The 23,740-nt window shown below is 43.0% G+C and overlaps 1 protein-coding gene across 1 annotated transcript in view; it reads left to right on the plus strand.

The window, feature by feature from the left end:
* LOC124805091 (nose resistant to fluoxetine protein 6-like) overlaps window positions 1-19,228 on the plus strand; it is a 279,871-nt gene extending 260,643 nt beyond the window's left edge. Inside the window, exons 10-12 of the mRNA XM_047265529.1 lie at window positions 4,210-4,352; window positions 10,348-10,456; window positions 18,673-19,228. Coding sequence (XP_047121485.1) covers window positions 4,210-4,352; window positions 10,348-10,456; window positions 18,673-18,818 — 398 coding nt within the window. The 3' untranslated portion in view covers window positions 18,819-19,228. The remainder of the gene's footprint in view (window positions 1-4,209; window positions 4,353-10,347; window positions 10,457-18,672) is intronic.
* The last annotated feature ends 4,512 nt before the right edge of the window (window positions 19,229-23,740 follow it).

Raw genomic sequence — 23,740 nt, forward strand, 5'->3', positions numbered from 1 at the left:
GGACTGCTCTTCCGTCCACGTAATTTACCCTGGAAGGAACACACATCAAGGATGTACTGAATGAGTAATTTGGGTCTGGGAAATGATGATGAGGAACCTCAGGCTGCAGAAGAAGAAAATGTGCATGCTGATCTGAAACCAGTTGAAGGTGACGGTGAAGGTGACAAATTGTGCTACTGCCAAAGACTCATTCTTTGAATGCTGTTATTTATGACTGCAATTATTTGTCACCTTCTTTATGTTATTTCATTGTAGCCATTTTTTTACTGGTTTTGTGGAATTAAGAAAAAAAAATCTGCAGAAACCAGTAGGGTTTTAGGAAACAGCGGTCATGCGAGACACAGCTGGCCCCCTATGTGCATTATGTACAACAGGCTCTAGATACCGGCTCCCAGTTTGCTGCCATATTTCTCGACTCAGTTCCGCACTGTCGCTTGCTCCAAAAAGTGCGCCCTTATGGTCTATCCGATGACATATGCTGTTGGATATACAGTTTTCTAACAGACAGTGTCCTGAATGGGGTGACTTACATAAACGATCTGGTTGATGGTATTGACAGCCGCATTAGACTGTTTGCCGATGATGCTGTAGTCAACAGGAAAGTAGTATCACACGAAAGTTGTGATCAAATCAATGAGGATTTGCAGAAAATAAGTGCGTGGTGTAATGACTGGCAGTTATCTCTCAATATTAGTAAGTGTAACCTACTGCGTATAACAAGACGAAAATCCCCATTAATGTACGAGTACAAAATAAATGCCCAGTCTTTGGAAGCGGCAACATCCGTCAAGTATCTAGGTGTGACTATTCGAAATGATCTCAAATGGAATGATCAGATTACACAAGTAACGGGCAAGGTGAACTCCAGAAGGCGGTTTATTGGTAGGTTGGCTGGTTGGTTTGGGGAAGGAGACCAGACAGCGTGGTCATCGGTCTCATCGGATTAGGGAAGGATGGGGAAGGAAGTCGGCCGTGCCCTTTCAGAGGAACCGTCCCGGCATTTGCCTGGAGTGATTTAGGGAAATCACGGAAAACCTAAATCAGGATGGCCGGACGCGGGATTGAACCGTCGTCCTCCCGAATGCGAGTCCAGTGTCTAACCGCTGCGCCACCTCGCTCGGTGGTTTATTGGTAGAATCGCGAAGCGATGCAGTCCTTCAACAAAGGAAATTGCTTACAATTCGTTAGTTAGTCCAGTCTTAGAGTACTGTTCGTCTGTATGGGACCCTTACCAGTTGGGTGTGATTCAAGAGATTGAGAAAGTCCAAAGAAGATCGCCGGCCGGAGTGTCCGTACGGTTCTAGGCGCTACAGTCTGGAATCGAGCGACCGCTACGGTCGCAGGTTCGAATCCTGCCTCGGGCATGGATGTGTGTGATGTCCTTAGGTTAGTTAGGTTTAATTAGTTCTAAGTTCTAGGCGGCTGATGACCTCGGAAGTTGAGTCGCATAGTACTCAGAGCCATTTGAACCATCCAACGAAGAGCGGAAAGATTCATGATTGGTACATTTAGCCATCGAGAGAGCGCTACAGATCTCATAGCAATTTTGAAGTGGGACACACTTGCACATAGACGAAGCCCTAAATTCCGCCTTCACCGAGGATGTAGAGCATATATTTTTACCACCAACTTTCAAATTGCGCAATGATCACCATTCAAAGATAAGGGAAATTAGAGCTCGTACTGAGGCGTTCAGACTGTCGTTTTTCCCTTGGGCGATCCGCGAGTGGAACAGAGTGGGGGAGGGAGGGAGGATGTAACTTTGGCGCGAATTGTGCCCTCCGCCACACACCTGTTGGTGGCTAGCGGAGTATGTATGTAGTTGTAGATGTAGAATTATGGCTGCTTACTGATTTCATGCAACTCCATATAACGTAATTGTCATGCATTTCCGTCTTCATGACAATTCTCGGCCGCACGCAACAGGAATAATGAGGACGGTCCAGCAGTGTTTCCGATTGGAAGTGTTTGATCATCCACCATACATCCCGGAATTGGTTCCCTCTGGTTTTCATCTCTGCTCGCATGAACCGCTTGCTACGAAGACAACATTTTAAGACAGATAACGAGCTGAAGACCAGCGTCAGAGCATTGGCGGAAAGCGCAGGCGACTGCCTTCTATGACGAGTGAACCGGATAGTTAGTACAACACTACGAACAGATGACGTAAATCGGAGCGGTGACTAGGTAGAGCAATGGGTGGAAGGTGCAGCTAACTGTTGCAAATAAAACATTTTTGATTTTCACTATGGTTTCCATTTCGCAACTGATCGGACCTTAATTTCCGAATAACCCTCGTATGCATAATCTGCAAAATAACGAAAACACACATATTCCAAAGCATATACGGTTCATACGCTGCAACATTGGTTTGATATTGCGGCAGACGAAGTGAGTCTGCAGTATACGAGTCGAAGTGACAAAAAACGGCTGGAAGTCTTGAACTGTGGTTCTTGTGGTTTGCCCAGGATCACTTAGAGATCAGGATAGTTTCTTAGAAACGTCAGAGCCGATTTTTTCTCCGATTCTTACGTAATGGGGCTGGTTCTGTGAAAGTGGTCAATTACAACACGAGTGGTGAGTTATGAGTGCCGGCCGCGGTGGCCGTGCGGTTCTAGGCGCGCAGTCCGGAACCGCGCGACTGCTACGGTCGCAGGTTCGTATCCTGCCTCGGGGATGGATGTGTGTGATGTCCTTAGGTTAGTTAGGTTTAAGTAGTTCAAAGTTCTAGGGGACTGATGACCACAGATGTTAAGTCCCATAGTGCTCAGAGCCATTTGAACCAGTTATGAGTGCCGAGAGCAATGTTACAAGAGTGTGTTGTGTTTGTTATGAACACAGATTGTCTCAAGACTTCTCAGTGATGACTAACAATGAGTGAAATACAGTCTTCAGTATTACAGGTTAGAAAAATTTTCTCAAATAATTCTTTGGATAAAAAGTTTTCGGTTAAATTGTCTAGCCAATTTCGGAAAAAATCTCAAGCTTTCGATGACTGCCTCAATCATCGTCGTCAAAGGACAAGTCTGCCCGTCGTGAAATTGATGAGGTTCCAACTTTTATGGCCACATAACGGCATCTGAATGGCTAGATTAAATCATGATAACATCGCGGAGATGGCGGATGCTGCAGTGGCGACCTCTACGTGCATAGCTTACGTTTGTGCCCGCTGTGGAGTGTCGATACATGTGCAAACTGAGTAGTGTCTCCTATTTCGGACAAGGACAAACTCGGCTCTTATATTATCCATCTGATAACGCCGTTCAGAAGAAAAAGGTTTTCAGTCCGTGACATTAGGTACGCTCTGTCGAGGAAACCAAGGTACAATGCCGTTCAACCAACACAGGAGAACCAACACGTAGCGCGGTTCCCATTCTGCGATGCAACAACTGTCGCTGTGTGGAATATCGTCTTCACCTTAAGTACAAAATTCTTAAAAGTCAGTGGCGACAGAGCGCTGTCTGATGAATAAACGCAAAATTATGTTCGAACAGACGAGGATTCCAACTCGAACTTTAATTATTGGGACACTGTGATTTTGGAAGCCGTGAAAACAACAACTTCGAGCTAGGCAATCAAATGCCGTGCTCCGGATATAAAAGTTAGAGCCTCGTCTTTTCATGACAGTCAGACTTAACCAGTAATAACATTTATGGAAGCAATCACTGAAAACTTGGGATTTTACCTGGATTTGATACGAGTTAACTTTTTATCTCAGTACTACAGTTCCTCCGGGTATAATAAACACCTTCTATGCGTAGATCAGTGATAACTGGAAGAAGTTAGCACTGTGCCTGGTAATTATTGTTCACTAACGTTTAAGCTACAGGCCATGTGCTTGTATTTTGACTATGAACAAAGGAAGATTTAACGCCCCACGGACGACGAGATCGTTAGAGTATGAGACTACGAACAAAGAATATTCGTTGTATTGTCAGTATCCAACCATTTCACGATATTAAACATTAATCTTCCTTACCGTCCAAACTTTAAGCTGAGCTTGTATGGGTGCAGTATAGTGATATTCCAACAGTCTTAATTGCGAGTCGCCAAGAATGAATTGTGGTCACTCACTGAAGTCCTGGACTATCCTCTCCACAGGGCACTTGAAGTCTTTGATGTTTCATATCACTTCACAGACGAGGAGATGAGTCTACTGTTCTCCACTTTCAAGCAACTGTTTCACCACTTTGTGCCACTTGTTTCCAGGTCCAGTGAAAACCTTCCTGTCGTGGAATGGCTTCCAGCCACTCGCCAAACTCTGCTACAGTGCGTACCTCGTGCAGTACATCATCCTTTTCTACGACCAGGGCGAGACAAGGACGCCAATTACCTACGGTCGCTACTATCTCGTAAGTGTAACAAGCCGCAGTTAGGTAATTATACAAGTCTAGCTTAGCGCCGCTGCTTCGCTCGCGTAGACTGTATGGTCTGCACAATTTTTTTGTGTTTTTCTGTAAGCGAATTTGTATGTTCTTACGTCAATTGCTTATTTGTAAATCTACACTCTGTGCAAACAGTGTATCTAGTCTTTTTATCGACACAACAGCAACAGTGCTATTGCTCTTCGCGATTATCGACGCATTGAAGGAATACTTCTTTCGGCACAGGGGCTGAAGAACACAATTCGGAAGTTAGAATTAGCTAGCGATTTGGAATTCTTCTGGTAGACACCGACCGCAAACCGCACTACAAACTATTGAAGAAATTACTATTGCCGTGGTCGAGAATCCTGGTCGCATTGTGCAGTCTTCAAGCAGTTCACGAGTTGTGTCACGAGAGCTGAACATTCCATGGTCCGCCGTTCGAAAAGTGCCACGAACAATTGTGAAATGGTATCTCCAGAGCGGTTCCGGACTGTCTTCGATGCAGATGGTCGTGATATTGAGCAACGTTTGCAACTTGGAACATAGACATGGTACGCAAACAACCAGTGTTACCCTATGATATGGAAATGAAGATACGTTTCTCTCATTGGTTTATTCGTCATTTCTCTTCTGCATCCTTACAAACGTTTCCTCGAAGTTCCATAGTCCTACGATCACGCGTCTTTCATGGGGACCACCTGAAGCAGCGAAAGCTTAATTATAACCGCCTTGTAAGAGATTAGATTCAGAGAAATATTTTCTTCTGACGTAATTTATACATGCCTATGTTACTCGAGACAGCACATGACGATTATCATTGCCGTTTCAAAGAGAGGCTTCCCAGTAACTGGAAGAGAAAGTTTGTTTTCCTTAAAGAAATGTATGGCACCTTTGTAGGGGGTAGGCGCGTGTGGTGATGTCGAAGGTGAGAGGAACCAGTGAAAAAACTGTGAACAATTTAACAACATAACTTTATTATATCTTCAGTTCTGCAGGGCGAGGCACTAACTATTGCCACCAAGAATAACTCCGGAAGTATTATAGGAGCTGAAAACTTTGTGGGACAAAAGTTGCATGGGACAATTGGGGCCACAATATGACGCTGGTTTTTTGTTGCTTAGTGGGGTCGCTTCAGAGATATGAAGGTCAACTTTGTGTTTTTTAAAATGGGGTGCTAAAGTTTGGTAATTTTTTTCTGATAGCGATTATCGAGACAAATCCAATGATGTGTAACAGTAAGGTCTTTTAAGGTCAACAAAGGTCACAAAGGTGGCATGAACGTCCATTTATAAAAGGTGTTCGAAGTGATGACCATTGGTATCAATGCAGTGCTGTAATCTTCATATCATTGATTGAGTGGTATTCCTTATCAAATCGGCTCTGAAAACTCAGATGAAAATGCACAATGCTGGTGACTACTTTGAAGGCCAGTAAAACTTTGAAACACATATCTATTTTGTACGAGCTGTAAATAAGTAGTTGCGACTATTAAAGATCCAACCCTTGTATCTCACGTAATTTTTGAAATCGTACACCAGAATTATCACCGGTTTTTGCACTACTCTTGAAACAGTGCGTCGTGTTCTTCTCTAGAAATCTGGAGCATTAAATGAATAGGGTCATAGGACAAAGAATAGGAATTTTTGTTTTCTTTTCCATTTTAGTGTCTCTTCCCGGCCGTTATGTTGTCTTTGACGGCATGCTTAGAGTTCGATGTACAGTTTACATATAAATCACTGGGAAAGAAGAACGGAAGATTAGTGTTGTGCCCACCTTCGACACAGACAGGACCGATGTCACTACAGTGAAGCTAGCAAAAGAACTGGCCTAACAGCTGCAGTGGGCTACAAAAAATGGTTCAAATGGCTCTGAGCGCTATGGGACTTAACTTCTGAGGTCAGCAGTCCCCTAGAACTTAGAACTACTTAAACCTAACTAACCTAAGGACATCACATACATCGATGCGCGAGGCAGGATTCGAACCTGCGACCGTAGCGGTCGCGCGGCTCCAGACTGTAGCGCCTAGAACCGCTCGGCCACTCCCGCCGGCGCAGTGGGCTACAGTAGAGCCGGCGACAGAAGGTCCCTGACAGTTGTAGAAGCCTTGGCATGAGTGCTTTGCAGGTCTGCTTCAACCAGTCCTGTAACGCGACGCCCCAGTATTGTTGCAGCTCTCTAGACCAGGGGATCTCAAACCTTCTCCGTCGCCCGCCCCCCACCCGCCTACCCCGCTTTCTAAAGCATAAACTATTTTGCCGACCACCTCCTCCTCCCACCCCCCCCCCCCCCCATTCTCCCTCGGCCCCCGCCGCCTTCTATTTTTCTTTCCTTCCTAAGCACTTCTCGCATTTTGCACAAAAACGGCCTATGATATCTATTCACTTTTGTTTAAATACTGCAAGTGTCAGTTCCAACAATAACAATAGCAGAGAGGGTCTTTCGATGACATCAGAGTTGAACATTTTTTTGAATTATCGTGCATTTACATTATTCAAAGGTGGTGGAAGTTAACAAACTCAAATAGCTCATAAATAGTCACAACTGCGTGTGCAATTATTGGAACTGAGTAAATATGTCTCTTCCACTACATATTTTTTCACAAATTAATTCGCAATTTAATTAGTTAGTTTAAGTTTAACTGTTTCAATCTACACTGCTTTTAATTCGTTTAGAATTTTTTGATAGTTGAAAGATCTCAGCATACAAATGACGGCAGGATAAGGCAGGATAATAATCAACATTTAAATATGAGTTTAAAAATTGTTATATTCAAACTGATTATCCAAAAAGGAAATTCTTGCCAAACTGGGATATTCTTTCCGAGTATGAACCCAAAAAGTTTCAAGAGACTTCGATTTAAATTCATTTCGGAGTGTTCTGACAGTTCTGTTAGCTGCTCCTACTGTTGATAAGTTGTATGTCACGGAAATTAATGCTCGAATTGTTGACAAAGGTCTTCGAGATGTACTATGCCAATTTACTAATTTTAGCTACTTCAAACTTTTTCGTCACGATAAACATTCAGACAAGAAAATATCTCATTGTTACCTTTCCCATCTAGGCTTTCCAAACTCCAAGTTTTCTCTTTAAACACAAGCACTTTCTCGCTCAGAAAGATTATATTACTGTTTCGGCCTTCATGTGATAGTTTAAGATCGTGAAGTTTCTTATAATCATCGACCACGTAGCACAATAGTAGAAGCCGTTTTTCGTTCAGAAATGAAGCCGCGAGTGTAGGATTGCTGTTCAGAAGGAAAAGACGACATTCATCCTTCCTCTCCACAATACGACGAAGAACTTTACCCGGCGTACCTCTCTGTGCAATAGAGTGGAACTCATCTCCTCACAAAGAATGGAAAATAGCCTATTGGTTAAAGCTCGTGCTTCCACATCGTTCAGCCAATGCCTCCCTGTGTACCATGCGATGTGCGAGTTTATAGAAAGAGAAACAGCACACGCTTTTCCCACAATCCCCTCTTTAGTTCCACTAAATGCTGACGCCCCACCGCTACGTAAACCAACACAATTTGTCCATGATAGATTATCATCATCAAAAAGGAAATCACAAGGAAGGAAACATCTTCGCCTTTACTCCTCCCTGCCATAAATTTACAAAATATGAAGTCCTCGTGCATTTCATTTTCATACCAGAAGCTGGGAAAGATTTCCTATATCAGTGAAATAGAATGATCGTTTGGCAATGGTGCCCCGGAGTCCCCACATGGGGAAATTCGGCCGCCCAGTTGCAAGTGTTTTCGGTTGACGCCACACTGGGTGACTTGTGTGTCCATGATGATGGAATGATGATGGGGACGACATAAAACCCAGTCGCCGAGTGGAGAAAGCCTCCGACCCGGCCGGGAGCCGAAGCGTGGCTCACTGGCCCACCGCATGGCAGTCAGAAGCGCCGACCTCTCAGCTACGGGGGCAGACTCCGAAGTGTCATGAGGCTGCAGCATGGCGAACTTTGGGCTGTCGTGAAGTCGTGCTAGGTGTTTCAAATCAGTGGGTGCTGCATCGATACGACGACCCACAGCATCATCTGAGAGTAGTTTCGACTTCAAATTGTCGCCAAATATTTGTCTACGCATGACTTCGCGCATTTATATGGCTCCGGAAAGAAGTAATTTCTCGCCAATAAAGCGTGGTGATTTGTATTTTGCAGATAAGTAGTGTACCTATAGGAATACTCTTAGGGCGTTCTTGGGATCTGATACCCGTTTTTTGAGAAACCTAGCGTTTCCTTTTAGTTGTTGGTCACGACAATTAAAAACTTCTGTTGGTTTACTTACATGGTCTGATTTGTCTGCAGGTATCTCTTTAATTTTATAAGCTTCAAGCTATCATTGTCTGAAAGCTCCAAACGGAGAACATATTGTTGCCGTTCCTCATTATTCAAAAGAATGACGGCAAAGCCTAGTGTCAGATACTGAACTTGATATTTACACACTTTGATTTTGCCTTCTGGGTAGCGAAATAAAAATTTTATCCCTTATGGATGTATAACGCAGCGACTGTGACAAATAGATGTTTTCAGAAATGACTACAACCATTCACCTTTCTTAATCGTAGAATTTTTGTTTTCCCATTACTGGTTTTAACTTGCCCAGCACCTCATCAACATGTGCTACAGCGCTTAGTACTTGTTTATAGCAGTGTGGGGGTAGTTTTGTAATTGTAAAATATCGAAACAGGTAAGTTTACAATGTGACGAGTTATCTAGAGGTACTGACGTCATAAAATCATACGGTCCTACATGATGGCATTAATTACAATTATTGAGAGGTGTTGAGAGACGAGGAGAGGGTTGAAGAAGAAAGAGATAACGAGAGAGGGTGGGAAAGAGTTACTTAAGAAGAAAGTGGTTAGCAGGTAATCGCTGATGGGGGAGGATGACGTGATGTGTGTGTGTGTGTGTGTGTGTGTGTGTGTGTGTGTGTGTGTGCGCGCGCGCGCCATAGTGCGGGGTGTAACAATAAGGGCTTCGTTTTGCAACGTCGAGACTTATTTTAAAAATCTTTGCTAATTCTAATTCTTCATTTAAGACAGTGTGCGTTAATTTAGGGATACGAGTGAAAATCTCTAATTTTTCAAGAAAGTCAGCCTTCATCTCCTTGTCTACGCTGTGCAGAGTATGAAAGCTGTTTTCTACGTCTGTAATCGAACGTCTATTTCGTGCTGTTGGGAATCAAAACAAGATTTAATTAAACTTCGTAAACAAAGTGCGATGATGCACCTTTTGTATCACGTTTCCGAACATCTTCCTGTTTCCTCTACGCAGTAGCAGCATTAGTTTATGCGTAGCAGGTTTATGTTAAGATGAGTAGCTGTTTTCAAACTACTTTGTTTTACATTTCGTTATTTGTGTAAAAACTTAATTTGATGTTATGTGATTTAAACAGCTTTGTGAGTCGATAGAAGATGTTACCGAGGAAAGGCAGAGATCCAAATTTTCTTTCTTCTGCTACTGACTAACGGTGTGGTCATTTTGTGTGATTGATTTTAACTGTTGCATCTAATTTTTAAAGTAATGATGGGTCATAAGCATTGTTGTAGGCTATTGTTCTTACTTTAAATAGTTTCAAAAAACTACTAACATCTTATTCTTAATTCATATACAATTTAATGTACATTTGCAGACATTTATTGATTATAGTTCGTTGCGCATACACAACACAGAAAAAGTTCTCAAAAATATAAACAGCCTCTCGGCGTTACAGTGTTACACATTGACCGGAATACTACCCTTTTGCCACTGCCAAGTCGATTCACACGATTAAGAGAGAAAAAAGGAAAACTTTTTCCACTTCATCACTCATTTTCCACGGTATAATATGCCTCTTATGGGTACTTACAAGTGTGGTATCAAAGGCTTAATTCGTAGATTTATAGATCTCGCAAAATTTTATTGTAGAAGAAAATAAGAACTTTTCTTAAGAGCTCTACGTGTAAACATCTGCAAATTGTGTGTGTATTGCAGGTACATAAAACGCTGGGTGACATGGCACTGACGCTGCCGCTTGCAGCCATTCTCTCACTGGCTTTCGAAATGCCCGCTCTCAACTTGGACAAGGCTCTGCTAAGACCAGGTGAGACATCAACAGGGAACGCACATTCTGGCAGCGGGTGATCTTGCAAGAGGTGTGGCCGCCATTTTGTGTCTAGATGCTTTACACATATAAGGAAAAGAGGCTATAAACAGTGTGAATTTAATGTAAACACGAGTCAGATACAATGGTGGGGACTAAACCCATGTTGATTGTGTGTCAATAGACCGTTTTCTTCGAGGTAATTCATAATGTTCGAACACAATATATGTTCCAAAATCCTGCTGCATATTGACGTTAACGATATGGGCCTGTAATTTAATATATTACTCCTACTAGCCGGCCGGAGTGGCCGAGCGGTTCTAGGAGCTTCAGTCTGGGACCGCGCGACCGCTACGGTCGCATGTTCGAATCCTGCCTCGGGCATGGATGTGTGTAATGTACTTAGGTTAGTTAGGTGTAAGTAGTTCCAAGTTCTAGGGGACTGATGACCTCAGAAGTTAAGTCCCATGATGCTCAGAGCCAAATTACTCCTACTTCCTTTCTTGAATATTGGTGTGACCTGAGCAACTTTCCAGTCTTTGGGTACGGATCTTTCGTCGAGTGCACAGTTGTATAAGTTGTTAAGTATGGAGCTAATGCGTCAGCATACTCCGAAAGGAACCTAATTGGAATACAGTCTGGACCAGAAGACTCGCTTTTATTAAGTGATTTAAGTTGCTTCACTACCCCAAGGGTATTTACAATACTCATGTTGGCATCTGTTCTCGATTCGGATTCTGGAATATTTACTTCGTCTTCTTTTGTGAAGGCATTTCGGAAGGCTGTGTTTAGTAACTCTGCTTCGGCAGCACTGTCTTCGATAGTATCTCCATTGCTATCGCGCAGAGAAGGCATTGATTGTTTCTTGCCGCTAACATACTTCACTTCGACCAGAATCATGTTCGTGACTCACGGTTCCTGTTGTCGTATAACGGCATTTCATCACCGGAAGGCACTGTCTTTGTAAGATTTTACATGACATGCAATTGTGTCATTGCGCCTGTGACCATCCTGTGATTGTAAAGTAACTTATCCGTCAAAAACTCAGTTTGAGTTTAGCACTATGCTTGTTGAATATTTCCACGGATATCTTGCGCCGTAAATTAGTTACTGATGCTTCAACAGCTGAGATAGCGAGACGTCCATTACCTGGAAGACCACGAGTCTCCAGACGGAAAGGCATTGGTTAGCGTGGCCCAGAATGCTCCTTTGTCACTCATCCAGAAACTAAGGAGAACCTCACGTTTCAGGGGCTCGCCGAGAACTGTTCTCAGGAGATTAAAGGACCATGGAATTAGGTCCCGTAGTCTGATGAATAAGCCGTGGATAGACTAGCAATTGCGAGTTCATGGAAAGATGTCGATTGGAGGAAAGTCGTTTTCTCCGAAGAGTGCACAACTGAGTCCATGAGCAGAGGTTCTGTTCTTGTTTAACGGACAGGTGGGAGACGATACGAGACGCACTTCTTGGCCACACGCTCTACAAGCGGACGCATAAGTGTGAAGCTTTCGGGCTCGATGTCTTACGATTACATTTCGGCATGCTATGAACATTTTCTCGAAAATGTAATCATCCCTGGAGCTAGAATTTGGTACCCCGAAGTACGTCTCACTTACCAACACGATGATCATCCGTCACACACTAGCGTTATGGTCCAGAGCTGGTTTCAAAGGAGAGAGAATACTATACTGTGCCTTTCGTGACCTTGCCTCAGTCCCATAGAGCACGTATCGGCTCACCTTAAGAAGTCTCTGCTGGACAATTGGCCAGACCGTCCTCCGGGAACTGTGAATGGCCTAAGGGATTAAGTTTATTCTTCGTGGGAGAGAATTGCCATAGATGAGGACTTCTTCCATACACTGTTCTTGATGCCAATGGCAAGTGGACAAAATACTGAAGCTATACGTAGCCTACTCTTCATTTTACTTTCTTTCATTTTTCTGTAAAAGGCCTACGTAGTTTTAGGCCAGCAATATTAATTTCAAAATACATATCTACTTATTACTATACTATTTGTACTTTTGTGGAAGTCAAATTAGTATCACCCTACAAGGAAGATCATTTTTATTTATATGGGAGGTCAGATGCATATCACCCTCCAATGATGACTATTTTTATTGTTATGGGACGTCAGATAAATATTACCTTCCAAGGAAGGTTATTTTTAGACATCAAATTCACAAACCATAGTAAGTTATATATTGAAGAGAATATCGAAAAAATAAAAAAATAAAATATAATTTAATAGCAAAACGTAAATAAAGTACGAAGCATTTGGGACGCGATAAAAAAAAGGCTGCGGTGAAATTCGATCCGACACACGCAACGCCTACCAGTACAGTAAACTGACACGCTACCAAGGAGATACCGGACCTCTTCTTTTCAGTGTAACGGTCGAAGGCCTTCCGTAGATGAAGAACGAGTATTAAACTGGAAACAAAACATTCTGGAAGGCACATCCATTCTCTTGTGTAAATCAGGCTGAAGGGTTTACAAAAATATGCCATTCAGCTGTTACGTTTCTCTTAGCTGAAAACTGTAGAGGCACCAGGTGGCAAAAATACATCCATGTTCAATATTTCTACGATGGCTGTTTGTTTAAAGATTAAAGTATTACAAAATAGAAACTTTTGAAAGAATGTGGAACCTAGAAATGTCTACAACTGCACAATTTGTAGCGAATTAAGGTTTAAAATATTACATGCGTAGGTCTAAATAAAAAATTACAATCTAGTCCAGCTAGACTCGCACGCTCATTCCTTACGTTCGTAAACGGTCATCCTATCCACTCAGCCAATGAAACAGATGTGAATCTCTTGCCGCTGTAGTAATTCTACCGACGAGTATTTTTTATATTTCAACAGTTTCTATGTGTTCGACTAATGACTTTCAAGAGAAATGATACGATGAGTTAAATTGCAGTGAATCTCGACATTTACTGTAGAGTTGAACTTGGGCATGCTCACTGCTCTGTTGTTGCACTCTAAATTATTCGGGCAGGTCAATCTTTTTGCCTCTCATTGTACATCGAAGAAGCAATGATGTAAATAAAACAAACGTTCAGGAGTGGGATTCAAATTCAAGGTGATAGGATACCAATGATAAAATTTTCTGCTGATATTGCAGCCCTACTCCAAATTTTTCTTTTGTTTCCTTTACTGCTTGCTCAATGTACAGATTGAATAACATCTGGAATAGGCTTCAACCCTGTCTCACTTCCTTCCCAACCACTGCTTCCCTTTCATGCCCCACGACTCTTATAACTGCCTGCTGGCTTCTGAACAAATTGTAAATAGCCTTTCGATCCCTGTATTTTACCCCTGCCACCTTCATAATTTGAAAGAGATTATGCCAGTCAACATTGTCAAAAGTTTTCTGTAAGTCTACAAATGGTACAAACGTAGGTTTGCCTTCCCTTAATCTATCTTCTAAGATAAGTTGTAGGGTCAGTATTGTCTCATATGTTCCAACATTTCTACGTAATCCAAACTGAGCTTTCCAGAGGTCGGCTTCTACCAGTTTTTCCATTCGTCTGTAAAGAATTCGCGTTAGTATTTTGCAACCATGACTTATTAAACTGATAGTTCGGTAGTTTTCACACCTTCGACACCTGCTTTCTTTGTGATTGGAATTACTATCTTCTTCTTCATGTCTAAAGGTATTTCGCTTGTCTCATACATCTTGCACACCAAATGGAAAAGTTTTGTCATGGCTCGCTCTCCCAACGCTATCAGTAGCTCTAATGGAATGTTGTCTACTCCCGTGGCATTGTTTCGACTTAGGTGTTTCACTGCTCTGTCAAATTCTTCACGCAGTATCATATCTCCCATTTCATCTTTATCTACGTCTTCTTCCATTTCCATAATATTGCCCTCAAGTGCATTGCCCTTGTATAAACCCTCTATATACTCCTTCCACTTTTCTGCTTTCCTTTCTTTGCTTAGAACTGAGTTTCCATCTGAGCTCTTGATATTCATACAAGTGGTTCTCTTTTCTCCAAAGGTCTCTTTAATTTTCCTGTAGGCAGTATCTATCTCACCCCTAGTGATATATGCCTCTACATCCTTACATTTGTCCTCTAGCCATCCCTGCTTAGCCATTTTGCACTTCCTGTCGATCTCATTTTTGAGACGTTTGTATTCCTTTTCGCCTGCTTCATTTACTGCATTTTTATATTTTCTCCTCTCATCAATTGAATTCAATATATCTTCTGTTACCCAAGGATTTGTACTTGCCCTCGTCTTTTTACCTACTTGTTGCTGCCTTCACCATTTCATCTCTCAAAGCTACCCATTCTTCTTCTATTGTATTTCTTTCCCCTATTCTTGTCAATCGTTCCCTAATGCTCTCCCTGAAAATCTCTACAACCTCTTGATCGTTAATTTTATCCAGCTCCCATCTTCTTAAATTCCCATCGTTTTACAGTTTCTTCAGTTTTAATCTACAGTACATAACCAATAGATTGTGATCAGAGTCCACATCTGCACCTGGAAATGTCTTACAATTTAAAACGTCGTTCCTAAATCTCTGTCTTACCATTGTATTATCTATCTGAAACCTTCCAGTGTCTCCAGGCCTCTTCCACGTATACAACCTTCTTTCATGATTCTTAAACCAAGTGTTAGCTATGATTAAGTTATGCTCTGTGCAAAATTCTTACAGGCGGCTTCTTCTTTCATTTCTTACCCCCATTCCATATTCATCTGCTACTGTTTCCTCTCTTCCTTTTCCTAGTATCGAATTCCAGTCACCCATGACTATTAAATTTTCGTCTCCCTTCATTATCTGAATAATTTCTTTTATCTCATCATACATTTCATCACTCTTTTCGTCATCTGCAGAGCTAGTTGTCATATAAACTTGTACTACTGTGGTAGGCGTGGGCTTCGTGTCTATCTTGGGCACAATAATGCGTTCACTAAGCTGTTTGAAGTAGCTTACCCGCACTTCTATTTTTTTACTCATTATTAAACATACTCCTGCATTACCCCCATTTTACTTTTGTATTTATAACCCCGTATTAACTTGACCAGAAGTCTTCTTCCTCCTGCCACCGAACTTCACTAATTTCTGCTATATCTAACTGTAACCTATCCATTTTCCTTTATAAATTTTCTGACCTACCTGGCCGATTAAGGGATCTAACATTCCACGCTCCGTTCTATAAAATCCCAGCTTTCTTTCTCCTGATAACGACGTCCTCCTGAGAAGTCTCCACCCGGAGATCCGAATGGAGGACCATTTTACCTCCGGAATATTTTATCCAAGAGGATGCCATCATCATTTAACCATGCAGTAAAGCCTCATGCCCTCGGGAAAAATTACGGCTGTAGTTTCCCCTTGCTTTCAGTCGTTCGTAGTACCAGCACAGCAAGGCCGTTTTGGTTAGTGTTACGAGGCCAGATCAATCATCCAGACTGTTGCCCCTGCAACTACTGAAAAGGCTGCTGCCCCTCTTCAGGAACCATACGTTTGTCTGGCCTCTCAACAGATACCCCTCCGTTGTGGTTGCACCTATGGTACGGCTATCTGCGTCACTGAGGTACGCAAGCCTCCCCACCAACGGCAAGATCCATGGTACATGAGGGGGGGGAGGGCACTGAATGTTAATTGACAATAAAACGAAGAATGAAGAAATCAATGAGGACTAGCAGAAATGAAATTAGCGATAAACTTAACATCAAAGTTCGTGATTACGAAGTAGACGAAGTGAAGGAGTTCTGCTACCTCGGAAACAAAGTGACACATGACGGATGAAGCAAGGAGGACATAAAAAGGAGACTAGCACAGACAAAGAAGCCATTCATAGACAAAAGCTGTCTTCTAGCAAACATCGGCCTTAATTTGTGGAAGAAATTTCAGAAAATGTGCGTTTGGAGAACCGCATTGTATGGAAGTGAACCATGGACTGTGGAAAAACCGTAAAAGATAGGAAACGAAGCGTTTGTGACGTGGAGCTATACTAAGCAGTTGAAAAGTTGATGAACTGATGTAAGAAATGAGGTTTTTCGCAGAATCTCCGAGGAGAGCAACATGTGAAAAATATTGACAAGAAGAGGGGACAGGTTCAAAAATGGTTCAAATGGCTCTGAGCACTATGTGACTTAACTTCTGAGGTCATCAGTCGCCTAGAACTTGGAACTAATTGAACCTAACTAACCTAAGGACATCACACACATCCATGCCCGAGGTAGGATTCGAACCTGCGACCGTAGCGGTCGCTCAGTTCCAGACTGTAGCGCCTAGAAGGGACAGAACGATGAGATGTATGTTAAGACATGAAGGAATAACTTCCATGTTATTTAACAAAGTGTGGATAAAGAAGGAGTCTGGAATAAATCCAACAAACGACTGAGGACATCTGGTACAAGTGCTACTCAGATATGAAAAGGTGGATCGCATGAAACCTGTCACGAGACAGATTCCCCCCTCCCCTCCCCCCCCCAAAAAAAAGGAAAGGAAACTTACCTATATCATTGTCCACGTTCTATACGACGTAATCGATTATCTATCACAGTGACAAGCAATAATTGGCGCTCATTACCGTTTGTAGCATTACATGTGAGCAGCACGTCCCCCTACTCTTGGTTAGATAACGCACCTTACTTCTCACTCGACCAGCTACTTATCTTGTTGCACCGTTTCCTACTCGTTGCCCTTGTCAAACGGTGATACAATTCCCACACACCTTTTTCTGTGAACGTTAACACAGGGCCGTCTGTGCGTTACACTTGTCTTCCATAGTGCATACTGTGGTATAATCGTCTCCACAATTGCACTCGGCAAGAAAACGGCTATTTTTAATTTGTCACTGAAAATACATAAGAAGTGTTCCAACGTGTACCAAAAATAGAGGGTGATTCAAAAAGGACTTTACAACTTTAGAATGATATAGAAATTTATTGAGGTAACTTACAGAATCGGTATATGCGTCATTTTGTAGCAAACAACCTTAAGTTTGATTGGCATAGTGCATCAGTACCTTATTCTGCCTCCAGAAGCGCCAGCGTAGTGTACTGTTAAAATAGCTATTTTCACTGGTGCCTAGCGTGCTCGCTGTGTGTTTTGGTTTCTGAAACGAAATTTGCAAAAATTGTTCGGCGTAAATTTCTCCCCGAATACTCTACAGAACCTCCAAGCAGGTGCCATCTCATTTCCTCACGGAAGTTCGAGGTTTCCTCGTTAACTGCCTTCCAGTACGGTGGATTGGTCGTGAAGGGCCAATCGCATGGCCACCTCGCTCCCTAGACTTGACACCGCTGTTGTTCTTTCTCTGGAGTTTCATTAAAGACTGTATGTACGTTCCTCCCCCACCTAACAGTTTAGCTGACCTGGTAAACCAAATCTTTTTCTTAACTATCAGAGAAATATCTAAACTCAATCATATTTTAGAAATTTCTTGACTGGTTTTTTTTTCTGAATCACAACAAATAGTTACATAGAGTTTAAAGTATTTCTTAAACTGCATGGAAAGCACCGTCGTTAATCGTTACATAAAACAGTTTTATGAATTATTCTTTTTGGTTTGTGGTTTGTTGATCAATAGTTTTACAAATAATAAGGCGTCCTTTGATCCCACTTCGCAAAGCTGGAAATTAAGTTGTATGCACTAATCAGGCATTTCTGGGTAACACTAAAGGACAACTGTTACAACATTTCTTGTCATTGTTACATTACCAGTCGCGCTATTTAAAAAATACTGGACGCCACTGACACATGTGTCCAAGAGCGCTAAGTACGAAGCTGCCGCAAAAATGTCTCATCTGTGTGCATCTGTCAGCGCACATCTGCTTGAACTGCCTCTGCGTGTTGCATACAGACCGTTTCTGTCACATGTTTGAACCACGGCGTGGGACGGAGTGGCCGAGCGGTTCTAGGCGCTACAGTCTGGAACCGCGCGACCGCTACGGTCGCAGGTTCGAATCCTGCCTCAGGCATGGATGTGTGTGATGTCCTTAGGTTGGTTAGGTTTAAGTAGTTCTAAGTTCTAGGGGACTGATGACCTCAGAACTTTAGTCCCATAGTGCTCAGAGCCATTTCTTTTTTAAGCCACGGCCTCGTTGCTACTAAATCTGCACCTCAGCAACAGGCCTAACAGAGTTCTCAAGATTCGCAGACAGTTATAGCATGCTTCATTTCTACCCTAAAACCGTAGTTATGGGACGCTCCTACGACTTCATCAACTCAATTTTTAATGTATTATTTCTCTTTTCCAGGAAGCAAATCGACATCTGCAGGCAATACGACAGCCAGGGACAACCAGGCATTCAGCTCCGATGAACTGCGGGCGCCTGCGACTAGAATTGAAATGGCTTTGCACCCAGCTACGGCCGTCAGCGCCAGGCAAAGGACATCGCCTTGATGACTGATGATTGGTAACTGCTCACATCCACAAGCCGAGTCACGGCAAAGGGTCGTCCTCCATCACAGCGAGATAACGCTGTTTCTGGCGACAATACGTCCGTGCTAACAAATGTATGCATCCTTTTGTAAACTAGCTGTTTATTTACGACACAAGGGTGCGCACATTACATTTGATATCTTCCCCTATAGTACGATGCACAGTGAACACTACAAGTTTGTATAATATTACCTAACACTAAATTCAGTGTCGTAAGTGTCTGTCAGGGTATGGATACCAAGTTGTATCTAAATGTAAGACGAGGTTTAGGAAGGAAAACTGTAATCCTTTTCTCCGTTTAAGAACTCTGTACATCAATTTCATCAGTCTGCATGATATGAAATGAGTGAAATATATGTGTTCTCAACTAACTTTTTATGGTGAGTTCAAAACTGTTGTCAATTTTATTCTGTCTCGTTCAGTGTTTTGTTGTGTGCGTAATGATAAAGGAGAGGTGGACTACAGATGGGGCATGGCAACTGTCATCGAAGGAAAGCTGGACAGGAGCAGAAATGATTAGTGAAGGAGTTAAAATAGTAAACAGAAGATTCACCTAACTTATATTTCTCCATGCACATGAAGACTCATTATAAATAAGGAAGCAAGAAATACAGTTCATCTGTCAACGTCAACATGGAAGAGGCTTGAACTAAGCACATATTATGGAGTCGTAACAAAGAGGCTCCAAGTGCAACTGGTGTGAGAGGTTGTTGCCCGCCATGCTGTATCGCACTGGCAGATGGTGCTCATGGTACGGAGCCTCGAGCCATCGGAGGTGTGGCTCAGCCGGCACACGTAATTGGGTCCGCCAGATCCCATGCACCCGCTACTGGCATCTGACGGAAACTCGCTGTTTCATTGCCAACTGTGACGCCCATGGGAGGTATCAATGTGCGATATCACACTTTCCATAACGCATTAAAGATTTTCAGTTTTCGGTTTTATCAGGAAACCGAGCTGAAAACTCGAAGACACTTTATTTTCGAAGTTTTAAACAAGTGATTTTTCAAATTTTACTTCAAGATTTCCAGTAGGCAAAATCCCCTTTATAAAAAAAAATTCGTGTGGTATCACCGCCAGACACCACACTTGCTTGGTGGTAGCCTTTAAATCGGCCGCGGTCCGTTAGTACACGTCGGACCTGCGTGTCGCCACTATCAGTGATTGCAGACCGAGCGCCGCCACATGGCAGGTCTAGAGAGACGTCCTAGCACTCGCCCCAGTTGTACAACCGACTTTGCTAGCGATGGTTCACTGACAAAATACGCTCTCATTTGCCGAGACGATAGTTAGCATAGCCTTCAGCTACGTCATTTGCTACGACCTAGCAAGGCGCCATTACCAGTTACTATTGATACTGAATCATGTACCGTCAACAGCAACGTTCACCATTAATGGATTAAAGTTAAGTATTCCACCAGCTACGCCCGTGTTTCTAAAGTCTAATTTCCTTGTCCTGTTCCAGACCTCACGCCAGCCTGCGTGAGCTAAGACGCGTGCCTTTCGGCTTCCTCTAGTATCACGATGTTGGCTCTCCTGCCAACCACAACAATTAGTTTAAGCAAGAATCTACAAAGGCGGCCGAAGTGGCCGCGCGGTTCTGGCGCTGCAGTCTGGAACCGCGAGACCGCTACGGTCGCCGGTTCGAATCCTGCTTCGGGCATGGATGTGTGTGATGTCCTTAGGTTAGTTAGGTTTAACTAGTTCTAAGTTCTAGGGGACTAATGACCTCAGCAGTTGAGTCCCATAGTGCTCAGAGCCATTTGAACCATTTTTGAATCTACAAAGTTTTAATTTAAGACGGCTGAAGGCCTTATCTTAAAATTAAAACAAACTAAATTATTAGGCGGCTGAAGTCGTCGCACCGTACTTGGGACAAACATCACAATCTAAAACCAACAGAACAATGGCGCTGAGAAGTGTTCTAAGGGTCTGCCTGAGGAGGAAACTCCAACATAAGGTTAGGTGAGATAGGCAGCCGAGAATAAGATTAAGTAATCAGATGGCAACCCGACCCAGGGACGGCTGAACGACCGACCAACAACCAAATCAATTCCGCTGCGCCGACCAACGGCAAGACAACGGAAAATATCAGCCGAGGACGAAAATACCAGCAGCACTACGTCTTCAAAATTTGGTCTAAAAACAGCCAAGACACAATAACCACTCAGAAATATCAACAACAGCAAAAAGACTGACAAACTACACGCGGTACGGACGGCATCAACACGGCGAGGAAAAAACACTGCGGAACACTACGCTAAAGCCCTCGCCGCGGAGACTTCTTCGCTGCACTGTCCCAACCGACCGCTCAGTCGTAATTACACAAGCTAGACACAGTTACACGAAAACTTTTCCACAGGAACTCGAACAATCGTAAAAGCAAATACTGTGGAATAACCAGGACGAATGACAAGTCGACACACACAGAGAACACGAAGCGGTCGGCGACCAATATACATCGTCCGATGAGACGACCGACCGAACGACCAACCAAGGTCATCCCAAATCATGTGTGTCAGCAACAGTCGGGTGAGTCTTGGCTGTCCGGACCTCACTGCAGCTTCATCCCGACTCAACTCCACGTCCGTTCGGAACTCGGGGACACAGCGACCTGAGCACACTGGCTCGGACCCAACCGTGCAGAGGTAACTCTTGCCCATTGGCGACCCAACATCTCTGTACAAGGTAGAAACCGACCCACGTCCGGCAAGATGACCAACATACACGTTGCCCAATGAGACGACAGACTGAACGACCAACTAACGGTCGTTCCCACTCCAGTCTCCTTCCGTCGGACAATGCATGTGTGTCGCCTGCGGTCGGAGAGTACAAGCTGTCCTGACCTCACTGCTGCTGCGTCCCGACTCAACTCCGACGTACCACGAGCCGGAAATACTAGCGGTCGATCCAGAGATAGTATGACGCTGCACTTATCGATAAGCGCTGGTGCTGCCACTCACGGGCAAGCAAACCAGCAACTTAGTGACGCCAGTAAATCGAATAAGAAACGAGACGGCGGTACCGCAAGACAAGCTGTCAAGCAATAAACGGCATGAACGCGAGCCGCGCACGGCTCAAGTTGCGTAGCTGAGACAGCAAAAGCATTGGAATATGAAGATTTTGTCAAATCGGACAAATTTTGTGCCTGGGACACAAACCATCTTGTATGAAACTCTTGTAGACCGCAAGACTTCCACAACTACGAGGGTCATTCAGTACTTAAAGATACAAATTGGTCTGGGGAAAAAACTCTTAATAGGGAAAGTTTGGTACTTTTATGACTTTTATGGCTTTAAGTTGGCATCACTGGGATGAGCTCTGATCAGCTGATGTATATACATTGTTTTGTTTATAACCTCAAAAATACATTTCAAAATGGCGAGTCCGCTTGAAACGTCCACATTAGTTGAACAACGTTCTGTTATTCGTTTTCTACTTGCTAAAGGCGAGAAGCCACTGAATATATACCGTAGAATGTCTAAAGTTTATAGTGAAGGTCGTCTAATTCGTGCAAAATTTTACAAGTGGGAGCAGTTCAAAAACGGTCGCGACTCGTTGACTGACGAACGTTGTTCTGGCCGACCAGTTGCTGTTTCAACTCCCTCACTTGAAAATCGAATTGATGACATATTCGTGCCGATCGTAGTATGACTGTGGAAATGATAGTTGATAAGGTTCAAGTTAGTACTGGTACAGTTCATAACATTATTTGCAAAAAGCTGAAGTACCGCAAAACATGTGCAAGACGGGTACCAAAGGAGTTCACACTGCTACACAAGGAAACAAGGTTGAGAGTGTGCACAGAGCTAACGAACGTTATGAAAGAGAAGATGAGCACTTCCTCAACAAAATTTTAACTTGTGATGAAATTTGTGTTTACTATTATGAGCCAGAATCAAAAAGACAAAGCATGGAATGGAGGCACACTAACTCACCTGTCAAGAAAAAATTCAAAACCCAAGAATCAGCGGGAAATGTCATGTTGACGGTGTTTTGGGATGCTAAAGGTCCAGTTTTTTGTGATTATCTCGAAGAGCAGCGTACAATGAACACCCAATACTACTCGGATTTGCATTCAAACCAGGTGAAGCCAGCCATGAGAGAGAGACCTAGGGGATCTCGGAGGAGAGGTGTGAGCAAGACAACGCACGTCCTCATATTGCTCAACTAACCCGTGAAACCATCGACAAAATGGGCTGGGAAGTACTGACTCCTCCCCCTTACAGTCCTGATTGAGCACCTTGTGAATTCCATTTGTTTGGTGCGCTGGAGGAGCCATTATCTGGGAAGAAGTTCCAGGACCTCCCGAGGACGTGAAAAAGTTTATGGGAAATTCGTTCAAACATCAAGATAAAGAGTTCTTTGTAGCTGGAATAAAAAGCTTGTAGCCTGTTGGAACAAGTGCATAAATGTTCAAGAGCTTATGTTGAAAATTAGAAAAAGTATTGTTGTGCAAAAATTAACTTTTTTTTCTGAAGAACAATTTGTCTATTTAATTATTGAATGACCCTCGCGCATCCCAAATACGGCTAAGTGAAGGAAGTTGTAAGGTCTCTTCCAATAGATGGCTTCTGCTTTAAGTAGATTTATGTGAAATTTCCAGTCATCAGAAAAGAAAAATTGAATTCAGTAATTTTTGTTGGTGCCATATTTACAAACTGATGAGAGAAGAGAAGTTGATAATGCAATGAATGTCAGTTAAAGAGATTCACTAGCAGCCTTCAGGTCAGAAACTACAAAAATTTCTAGGGAGTAAAGAACAGCCAGATTACAGGAACAATGTCAGAACCACAATGGAAAATTTCAGGAAGTAATGTGTTACATGAGAGTAAAAGTTCACTTCCTATACTTACACATTAGCTACTTGGGCAAAAATGTGG

This window comes from Schistocerca piceifrons, chromosome 7 (genome assembly GCF_021461385.2).
Source record: "Schistocerca piceifrons isolate TAMUIC-IGC-003096 chromosome 7, iqSchPice1.1, whole genome shotgun sequence".
NCBI lineage: Eukaryota > Metazoa > Arthropoda > Insecta > Orthoptera > Acrididae > Schistocerca > Schistocerca piceifrons.